Source organism: Corylus avellana, chromosome ca8, assembly GCF_901000735.1.
Source record: "Corylus avellana chromosome ca8, CavTom2PMs-1.0".
Lineage (NCBI taxonomy): Eukaryota > Viridiplantae > Streptophyta > Magnoliopsida > Fagales > Betulaceae > Corylus > Corylus avellana.
In genome coordinates this window covers 25,328,315-25,339,539 of record NC_081548.1, presented here as the reverse complement: position 1 = coordinate 25,339,539, position 11,225 = coordinate 25,328,315, and the positions used below count along the sequence as shown (strand labels likewise).

General features: G+C 38.1%; 1 protein-coding gene and 1 long non-coding RNA gene across 2 annotated transcripts; one reads left to right on the top strand and one right to left on the bottom strand.

Annotated features, from left to right (window-relative positions):
* Positions 1–2,300: 2,300 nt before the first annotated feature.
* Positions 2,301–5,388, top strand: LOC132189990 (protein CUP-SHAPED COTYLEDON 3). The gene is made up of 3 exons (XM_059604853.1): positions 2,301–2,759; positions 3,111–3,385; positions 3,913–5,388. The coding sequence occupies exons 1-3, from the start codon at positions 2,558–2,560 to the stop codon at positions 4,573–4,575; spliced, it is 1,140 nt and encodes a 379-aa protein (XP_059460836.1). The 5' UTR covers positions 2,301–2,557; the 3' UTR covers positions 4,576–5,388.
* A 2,308-nt stretch (positions 5,389–7,696) lies between these two features.
* LOC132190160 (uncharacterized) lies at positions 7,697–9,383 on the bottom strand. The gene is made up of 2 exons (XR_009441097.1): positions 9,110–9,383; positions 7,697–7,867 (listed from the first exon to the last, which is right to left on the bottom strand). It is a non-coding gene; the product is annotated as an uncharacterized LOC132190160 (long non-coding RNA).
* Positions 9,384–11,225: the final 1,842 nt, after the last annotated feature.

Here is an 11,225-nt window from a genome sequence, read left to right as displayed (position 1 = left end):
AGTTTACTCCCTTTCCGTTTCTGAATATTAGCATATATAATTGGGCTCAAATTTAAGCTTTTGACTTGAGTTTGAGTAGTGACCATACATACTATATTATAATCTCATTGAAAGACTCTCTAAAATATTAATCTCCTTAACACTTGAGGGAAAAAAAAGAAGTAACAAACTTGAGGGGGGCATAATTTAACAAGAATTGTAATGCAATAATGCCTATCTTGAGCAAAGATTAGTGTGATCATTTTTTGTGGGACATAAATTTTTTCAAATCCAGTCTAATAAACGCCTAGTGTTTTCTAACATGTAAAAGACATATATTTTCTTTAACATTTTTAAGAGTTATTAATTACCTTTTTACTAATCTATGAACCAAAATATTAATTTTTGAGGAACTCAAATATGTTAGATAATGCTTGACATTTATTAGATTAGATTGAAGAAAATTTATTCCAAACTAGTTTTATTATTTAAGGACAGAAATTTCCTCCAAGCCAGTTTGGAGGAAATATTCTCCAACATTTTTTTTTTTTTTGAGAAAAACATAACATTTCATTCAATAACACCACTAGCATAAAACTCTTACATCACAGAGCAAAGCTCTGAAGTAACCATAGCATGAAGCTACAAGATTACCAGGTAGTACAAGATTCGAGACCAATCCGTTAACCCATAACTAAAATCAGATTTAATACTAGATCTGTAATAGACAAACTCAACTAAATGCATAGATAGCAATTATTCCTCGACCTTGAGAGCGGAAATACTCTTATGCCAAAACTCTTCTTTCTTTACCTGAAAACCAGGATAATGATCACATCCACAACCCAAAGGTCTTGACCAAAACTAATTAACCCGAAGGCGACATAAATTGAGTGAGAGAGGAAAGAGCTTTATTACAAGCCGAACAAAACAGAAAAATTAAACAATACAGGGAAAAAACACACACCAAAACACAAATATATCTTAAAGAAGCAACATGACAGGGAAATAAAACAAGAAAATAAACAGCACCCTCCGATCACGCACACGGTGGGAACCGAAAACCGGAGGGGTGTTGGAAGCTCATTGCAACGGGGACGCGTCGAAAGGCCCAACAATGGACGGTGGGCAACGAACAGGCGCGGAGAAGACCGGCAAAGTAGGACCAGAAAAACAACCACAGACAAGAAAAAAAGGGAAAAAAACAACAAGGAACCACCAAAACAGGAAAAAAACAGGGAAAATGAGCACAAAGTGGGAAGACGGTAGCCGGAAGGGAGTCGGACCCGTGCAGGCCGGAAATCGCCGTGTAAGGGGAGTGTGAGCTCAATGAGGTGGGGACGCATGAAAGAAAACCCTAATAGCGGGCAGCAAAGCGGCGACACAGGTCGGCGGCAATTACAGACAAAATCCGAGGGGTTTGAAAGAAAGAAAGCCCCCCACAAGCCGAACCCACAAAGAGCCAAAACAAGACTAATGAGCCCACTGCAGAAAAATGAAGGCGGGGGAAGAAATGCGGCAGGGAAGGGGCAAAAATGGAGAAAACAGAGGGGGAAATGAACGACAAGGAAGGGGAAGAGATGAGGCATCAGAGATAGGGCATCAGGTAAATAACTAGCACCAGAGCAAGGAGGACGAGGGGAGGAGGGAGGTAGCGAAACGGCCAACTCTCCTCCCCTGTGTGGCTGAAGGGTTTCGCTTTTCTCTTTGGCTTTTTTCAACCTATTTAAAATAGTGTCAAGTGTTTATAAACATTTAAAACGCATATTAAATTCTTAGGGTCATTAATTGTAGTTTACAAATTTAGTTTTAAATGTTTATAAATACTTGATATTATTTTAAATGGGTTGAAGAATATTTTTTCTAAATAGATTTGAAGGGAATTTGTATCCTTTTATGTGCATCCAATCCGTCACGAAACTCATAAGGTATTGAAATTTATTCCCGTCACAATTACAAAGAATTCGAGCCTGAAGTGCCAGTTCTTGAGCAATTAAAGACATGCTGAGATCTCCAAATTCGATTGATGCTTTTATTATTAAAAGTGAAATAATTTAACAGCAGTTAATAATACATTTATTATTGGATATTATAACAGAAAAGGATTAGGTGATGATGATCTCAGTGTTCAGAGGCCAACCCTCGTGTTATCTCTGTGAAAGAAAGAAAGCCTGACGGGGTGCCTGCAAGGCTGCAACCCTATATGTATATGTATATATATATATATATATGCTAACATACGCACGCATAAATCTCTGCAACCCCTGCTTTGCATTTACTACACCCACAACACATGTACACAAACTCCAAACCAACATCCTTCTCTCATATTTGTAACTTTTTTCCTCGCTGCTTTAAAAAAAAAAAAAAAAAAATCCCCGTTTTGGGTTAGAGCCTTTCAGCCTGATCAGGTGCGCCTCTCTCCATGTAGCCTTTTGTGAACCCAAAAATCTGTCCCTATCTCTTTACGGTTTCAGTGCTCTTTAAAGTACGTATAATGAGAGAGCATCTCCCTTCATCACTCATTCACTCATAATAATCCTCTCAAACCTCTAGCTACCACTGTGGGAAACACATCATGTTGACAATGGAAGAGGTTCTGCGTGAGCTCGCCGGCCAAGACATTTACGAGCAAGCTTTGCCGCCGGGCTTTCGCTTCCACCCAACCGACGAAGAACTCATCACCTTCTACCTCGCTTCCAAGGTTTTCAATGGCACTTTCTGTGGCGTCGAGATTGCAGAGGTTGACCTTAACAGATGTGAGCCTTGGGAGCTTCCAGGTATATTTATTTATTTATATCAAGAAAAAAAAAAAGTTTATGGTCAGATTTAAGCTAGCTAGCTGTGTGATGTTGTTCATCCTGGTCGTTTGGAAAATAATAGAAATAAATAAATATTTATTTCTAACTGCTAAAGCCTCTCTATAGTTAGGAGTTGATGAGTATAATTTTCGTTATAAATTTGTTGAAGCCTTTAAGGCATACATTTGTGGTCAGAAAATCTATCACCGCCTGCAAAAGGCGTCCACGTTCTGACATATATATGGAAATGGTTAATAAATGTGCATTGAGAAAGAAAAAAGGGGAGAGGGAAATTGAATAAAACTTGTCATGTGTTGGGTGATGTTTCAGATATGGCAAGGATGGGGGAGAGAGAGTGGTACTTCTTCAGCTTGAGGGACAGGAAATACCCAACCGGGTTGAGGACAAACCGGGCAACCGGAGCCGGGTACTGGAAAGCCACTGGCAAAGACAGGGAAGTCTACAGTGCTTCAAGTGGAGCCCTACTTGGGATGAAGAAGACTCTTGTTTTCTACAAGGGCAGAGCCCCACGTGGCCAGAAGACAAAGTGGGTCATGCACGAGTACCGCCTTGACGGTGACTTCTCCAACCGCCACACGTGTAAGGTAACCCTCCTGGACCCCCTACCCAAACAAAACAAGCTCTCTTTTGTCACTTTCTGGGTTGACTTCTTTTGTATTTTGAATCACTTGCCAGTGTTGTGCACTGCATGCCCACCATTTTCACTTGTATTATTAACCCCTTGGGTAGATTTTTGATGTGACTTGGATTTATTTGTTTAACAAGCTCTGTGTGCTATTGTAAACTTATGCCTTACCTAAATACGCTTAATTCACCTTTATTCATCCATCAATTTGATATCCGGATTGCCATTTCCTCACAAGAGTGTGGTCAATCCCATACTGATTTTCTAGTATTTCCCATTTAAATTATTAGCAATCCGAACAATATATTTACTAAGAATCTTTCTCATGTATTACGCAGACTAAAATTTCTGTTATCTTATTCAAATTGTACAATCTAAAACAGAAATGGTCTAAATTTAATTTGTATGAAATTCAAACAGCTGCATTTATTGCAAGGAAGTAGGAAGTGGGCTTATATATGCTTTTGCGAACTGATTGTTTTGCAGGAGGAATGGGTGATTTGCAGGATTTTTCACAAAACAGGGGAGAAGAAAAATGTAGTTGTGCAAGGACAAAGTTATGGGCAGCGGGAAGTAGCTTCATCGCCGAGCAGCGGTTCCTTGGGTCCATTAGAATGTCAATTTCAGAGCCCAATGCAGGGTGTCCAAAATCCTTTTGCGATGAGTAGTAACCAGGAAAATGACATCAAAAGCCTATTATTAAACCCAGCTGTTTCCCAATCCCACCTATTCCCAAAAAATGGGCTGCAACCCTCCTTTTCACCCATTCCCACGACAATCACAAGCACCACCATCGCAACAAACAAAAACACAAACACCAACAACAACCCATCACCATCACCATCGATGCTCTTTAAGTCCCTGCTCTCACATCATCAGGATTGCATTCCTAAGGAACAGATCACTATTCACAAACAGTGCAAGACAGAGGCGAACTTTTCCCATTTCCAAGCGCCAGCCGATGCCAACTTGCAATGGATGGATAGGATTCACCCAAACCCAACTCAACAATATCATAACCCATTGCTTTTCGAGATTGATTGCGGTTTGTTGGGGCTCTCAGCATTTGCTTCTGCTCCTCTTGCAGATGCTGCTGCTGCTGCCAATGACATGTCCACTTCAATTGCTTTCAACAGGGCCGGCTTTTAGCTGATGTTTGCTCCTCCAGTATTTCTCGAGAATCTTGGCCTTTTGATGTTGAATTGATCATCCAGTTTAACTTTATCTCTCTCTCTCTCTCTCTCTCTCTATATATATATATATATATATATATATATATATTATCAGTTTAAATATACATATAGTATATCTATAGAATCTAATGTGTACGTACTGTTACTATAAGTGTAGATCCATAGACTATCCATGCACGCATCTATGTATTATTGGACTACTCTTTTTGTACCTACTAAAAGACTTGGGAGTTGTATTTTTTATTGTCGTACAAATATCGCTTTTTCTTTGGGATCATCTATGTAGGTTGGATATATTCGAAGCCCTGTGGGTGTGTGAGGTGGAGGGAAGAAAAAGGAGTGGAGCAGGTTCTGGTTGATGTGATGCCCATGAGATGGGATTTGAGGTGTTCATATTGTTTGACGTCACCTTTTATTTCCAATTGAAAATGGAATTGGGTCCCCTCCTCCCATGCATGATAAAGTGGTAGCCAGGGCCTGAGCCCTACGTAACCTAATAGCCCCTGTTTAGGGAGACATGCGTAAGAATGTACACACTGCCTGCTTACGCCTCTCAAGCTGTGGAGACGTCTTCTATTTTGTTGAGCCCAACGATTCTACGTGGATTGATATTAATCTCGAAAACAAACGAGAGAGGTTTTTCACGGAATTTATCTGCTCAAACAGAGGGTGAGTTGTTTAAAGACTGCTTGGATACGTAGGGTCTATAAAAGTTTTTTTGTCACATTTCCTGCCCAAAATCAAAATTGTTGAAACTTTTTATTTGTGCTGAAATGCTTAAACCACATATATATTAATGATCCCAGCTTTTGTAACGCATGACATGTATGGATGACGATCCCCAATAATGATTCTCCGTATCCTATATAATCGAGTAGAAGGCTGTGAAAGATACTCAATGGGCTTACTAGCCTTAACAGGAGGTGCATATGTTTGGACAACATAAGCATTACTCGAGTAAATGAGTCCCGTCAAGAGTTTCCCACAACCTCTTACAATCTCTTGCAGGGGATTATATGGATCCTAATTTGACATCATAAGCTTTCAAGTCTCAATGGTTAACACTTGGCCTCTATTGGTACGTGACATTTTTTTTTTTTTTTTTAAATGGTGCATTATATGCCAACACAAGTCATTGAATTCGTTGTAATGAAATGACAATAACTAGGCTTTTGTTCAAGCCATGCATTGTTTTTGGACAACGACCTGTATTCCCGAATCCCAACTACTTATTGCCCAAAGAGGAGGACATAAGTAATTACAGAGGGCATGTGAGAGGCTCCTGCCCGAGCAAAGCTCTTAGGAGAGGGCATAGATAATAAGAAAGAATCTAGAATTATTGGAAATATCTGTCCATATTGTCTGGCACAATTACTACATTTCATTGCCTTTTGTAAGACAGTGATCCCTTACAAATAAGGATCCCTCCCCTTACCCTTGCCCCATCCTCATAGGGCAAAGGTATGTGAAAAGGGCTCCCATTTTTTAGCAAGGGAGTCTTGTCCAAGCAAGAGGCCCACTGGTGAGGCCAGTGGCGGAACTAGCTATTTTATATTGGGGATGCCGCTAAAATTTTTTTTGCATCTTAAAATTTTTTTTCACCTTAAAAATTTGGTAATTCACACAATATATGCATCACAAAAAATATCTATAAAAGTTTATAAATGTACTGAAATTGATATATTAAAAATGTAACATGTCGACACTATATCAAAAAGATAGAAATACAAAAAAAAAAAGTGTCTAGAACTGCACTTTACGGTCTCTTGCCATAATCACTCCAAGAAAAACAAGAAAAATTTGACCAACTACACATCATTGAGATATTACATCAAACATGTGATGTGTGTTAAGTTTGAAGGTACCGTGGATTTTTAAAAAAAAAAAAAAAAAAAATTTAAATCCACGGCACCCCTAAGGTACCACGTGACTCCGCCACTGGGTGAGGCCTTCTAGGTGCCTCACAATTTTCCTGTTATTATCCTTATCCTCTCATTGGGTAGGAAATAACAGGAAATCCTAATTCCCTCTTGTCATGGGGGGATTGGGTGTTACAGAACAATCTCCCCTCTCCATTACTTCAAGAGAACCTTAAAGCCTGAATAAAGGATAAAGCAGCCATTTAAGAGGCAACATGAGTTGACAAAGGTTGATCTGTCGTGTGGCCCTGACGTGAGTCGTGACTGATAACTGATAAAGGTATAGCTTTACCACCGAGTAGTCACAAAATGGATACAAAATAGAGATATCAAATCCGGGTTTTGATTCCTTCAAAACTTCAAACAATCAACACCCCGCCCTGATCCTGTATAACTGCTAATGAAGCTTATCCAGTTACATTCATTTAATTAGTTGATTGATCACCAAGTTGGCACACGTAACCTACCCACTTAACTCACCCGATAATTCTAACCCTGATCCGTGTAACTCTACAACGATGTAGTCATACTCCACAATTCAATTCATACCCAAATTAGCTTAACTAGTGGTTTTAAGTGGCACCCTATCAAGATTAAAAATATAAAGGGCATATAGGAACAGCTAGATAATTAAATTACCCCCATCCCTTACTTAATTGCAGACAATTCAGTCACAATTTGTTGAAAATCAACACAGCGAGTACCTTGGAATAGCTGAAGGTTCACCACTTCGAGCTACAAATTCAGAATCCTAAGATCTCAGCACTTCAAAAGGCAATGTCGGGTTCAAAAACTAAAACACAGCCTTTTCGTTGAAATTAAGATATAACAAATGTACTACACTCCAGTTATTGGTGGGTCATGGGAAAAAAGGCTAAGTTTTTGGATTTAGTTCCTGACCGAAATCATGCTACTTTCCTGTATAATGCTCTGACTAAAAGAGCACGAGCATGTAGAGTTTTGTAGCAGGTGGCCAAGCAACCGTATGTGCTGCTTCTTACCATGTTAAACTGTTTCGAATATTTGAAAATGAGTTCACCTAACATGAGCAATCAAAACTATGCTGAAACTGTGTAGTCATAGTATTGATACATTATAAAGACAGGGCAATCTTTCTATTGATTGGAGAAGATATAATTGTGGGCAAAACCAAAGAAAGAAGAAAATTGCTCCCAAATTCCTTAAAACAAACACAACACACATTCATCTCTCCAAATAGCTACACAAAAAATTCAACAATTACACGATCATGATGCTTATTACATACCAAGTTTACCAAAAAGAGAGTGCATGTTTACAGACATGCATGCGTAAGCGATCAAGATGCCCCTGTAAGAAGAGAAAATTTACAATTAGTCAGAATCCAAGTGCATTCACAAATTTGCACAAAACCGGCAAGGTAAGGCTCAAGACAAGTGAAAACTGTTTTGCACGTTGAAATAGAAAGAAAGTTAACTAAAAGCCCTAAATTCCGATCATAAGACATAACTTCAAAGACTCCAATGAGTCTCTCTTATTTGGATAGGAATATCCGAATATTCAGAAGGCTGGATGATGAGGGCTACTTTACTGCAGATCTCTACTAGTCATCTAAAAACTCCATGTTCGGTCACAAAGGAGACTGCCAGAGTCCTGGATGTTTGCAGAGGACTAAACAACATCACGTTTGGCTTATTGAGATGTGAAAAAGTAACTAATCATTTTTACAGCAACCATATACTTTCGACTGCATTGTGCAAGTATGAAGAGTGCTAGATATTCTGAAGTGGGAAATGAAGCAAGCACCATATATTGAAGAGACAGTAAATCAACCAGACACAAAGAGTGAGAGTGAGAGTGAGAGAGACAGAGAGTGAGAGTGAGAGAGACAGAGAGCGAGAGAGGGGGAACAGATGCTAAATGCATCAAAGGATTTAAGACCAGTAGTTTATAATGACAGTGTCACTTAATCTATATGGTTAATAACTGAAGAAGGTAATCTAACACTTGAGACAATCTAGAGTGTAAAACCACAAAGGAGGAGGTTACCTAAGCAAAATATGGATTACTACCCATCCTCCCATTCAGGGTAACACTAAATAGGCGGCCATTTCCCTCAACAGCTTGACAGACCATATGATGAGCATAAACCTCAAGCTGAAATAGATAACAGGATCACAAATCACCTTCAACATACTTGAAAATGAGAAATGCTATATGTACTTCAAATTGGTTATTCCTAGGTGCTTACTGTATGATGTGACGGTGAAAATCACCATTGATATGAATTATACAGATTAACCCATCCAAAATTTAATAATTTCAATGCCAAATCAAAGAGTAAGCACTTGGAAGAACACCTATCAAAGAGTGCAAAATTCTATTAAATACTCACAGCAAACAAAATCTCATTCTCTGATCGAGTTTCTAATGTCTTAAAACACATGCAAATCATCGCCAAAGCCCTAATCCTATAGCAGAACATGCACTACCAGACAATCAGCGTCAAATAAGATCAAGAGCAAAGCCGTAACCCTAATCCTTGAACAGAAATAGATGAATAAGATTAAAAGCAAAGAGGGAAAGACGGACCGAGAAGTGAAATAGAAGGGGGATCTATTCGGAGGGCTTTTGGGACCTGGAGGAGGAAGAAGAGGCGTAATCTGGAGGAGAGTAGACGAGAGCTGCGGCCATGGCTCCCGGAAGAACCACGTACTTCGCCAGCAAGGCCAGCTTCTTCACCAGTGGCTCGCCCCTCATCAACGCCATCGCTCGCTCTTTCTTCTGCTGAATTCGATTCGATTTTCTTGTGGGACTTTGGTGGGTGTTGGCTTCGAGGATCAGCAAACAGTGCTTACGCCTTTTGCTTTTGTTCGCACCAGAAAGGTCAAAAAAGCCCACTTTGTGATGGGTTATCTTCAATTTAAACTTGCATTTTGGGCTTGGAATTAAACATTTGTCACTTTGTTCAAGTGGGCTTTCTTTCTTTCTTTCTCTTCTTTTTTTTGGGCCAGTTCAAGTGGGCTCTCAATGTCAGTAAGATGAAGATAATCTAAGGGCACGTTGGGATTCTATTTTTTGGTTGCATCACTATTGTTAGGAATAATTATTCATTTAAAATGAAGAATAATTATTCATCTCAAAAAGGTTAAAGAATGAATATTCTCTCAAGAATGGAATATTCCTAAAAAATATTTTTCTAAAATGCCTTTTTTTTTTTATTATTTGGTGCGAGCACTCAAAGAAATACTATTTATATTCGTCCTTTATGGGTAAGTTAGTGACTGACCAATTCTTTAGAAGGTTGGTAACCTAAAAAACACTCCACGAATGGTCACACCATCCCTATAGCCCTACAAGGTCGGCTTTGGGGTGGTTGCCACCTCCGGTGCATCACTCTACACGTGTAGAGCTAGTCAAATGTTAGGGTATAGGTGGCCACGTTTGTCACTCTACCACAAGGGAATTGATTTTATTTTTTTTTTAATTTTTTGAATTTTGATTTCCCACTTACCAAAGATGGATCGAGACAGTGTGCAATGCTCAAGTATTGTGCAACAACTCTAATTTGGATTGTTCGTTCTAAATGAACTCGGTTTTGTTGTTCATGTTGTGGGCTCTAATGGATGCGATTATATATTTCTATGTTAGGAGCATGCAATCTCAATCCGTCAAACATCTCATTTATATATGATATCATGATAGCCATTTTTATTGGATTTTTAAGTCATAGAATAAGATTGGGATATTAATTGTCATCCGCATTAATCATGTTGTGAAAAAGGCATGTTAAACCATAGTTATAATCATTAGATTAAGAGAAATGATAGAGATACAATTTTGACTCAACTTTCTCTTCTTTTTTATTTATTTATTTTTATTTTTTTTATGTGGTCATTAAAAAAAAATGCAGTAATAATATTCTATGTGATCCTTTTTTTATTTGGTATTTTTTTTTTTTAAAAAAAAAAATTTATATTTTTCTTTAGAATAATGACATTTTTTTTTTAAATGACCATTTTTAAAGAAAAATGCCATTTTTTTTAAAAAAAATACCAAATAAAAAAAAGGACCACATAAGATATTATTACTTCAGAACTTTTTATTTTATTTTGTTTTTTAAAAAAATGATCACATAAGAGAAAAATTGGGTCAAAGTTGTATATCTATCATTCCTCTTCGATTAATATTTTAATACTTTCTTTAACTGTGAACTCAAAGATCTAACAAGTAAAATATTTAATTAAAATAAAAAGCGGATTGCATAAACAATGTTGGAACTCAAGTGCTTTAATACCATATTAAACCATTAGTTCTCATAAAAAGTTAAAAATAATAAAAATAATAAATTCAATCATTTAATTAATATTCTAACTTATAATTACTAAATTGAAAACCTAAAAAGCCTTTTTCCTGGCTTGCTTATGAATTATGATATTGAATCTTAATCTGAATATACAAAATTGTATCTTTAGATTCCAAAATCATAAACGACAGCTAGCAAATGCAAAACGAAGGTAAAGAGGAGTTAAATGGGCCGGAGAGTGTTGCATGGCGTAGACTAAGCGGCGTTGGTTGCGTCAATCAATGGTCGAGGGCTTTCCTCAGAGAGAGGCCGGATCCGGATAGCGTGGGAGCATCAGTGGAAGCTCCGGCTTGGTTGGGCTTGGGTTGAAGGCCATAGCCTTTACTCAAATTACTCTTGTAC

Bases quoted from the DNA above. Each gene is read 5' to 3' on its own strand.
- LOC132189990 (XM_059604853.1), top strand. From the start codon at position 2,558: ATGTTGACAATGGAAGAGGTTCTGCGTGAGCTCGCCGGCCAAGACATT. The intron at 2,760-3,110 runs GTATATTTATTT...GTGATGTTTCAG, and splicing joins TGAGCCTTGGGAGCTTCCAG to ATATGGCAAGGATGGGGGAG. The intron at 3,386-3,912 runs GTAACCCTCCTG...ATTGTTTTGCAG, and splicing joins CCAACCGCCACACGTGTAAG to GAGGAATGGGTGATTTGCAG.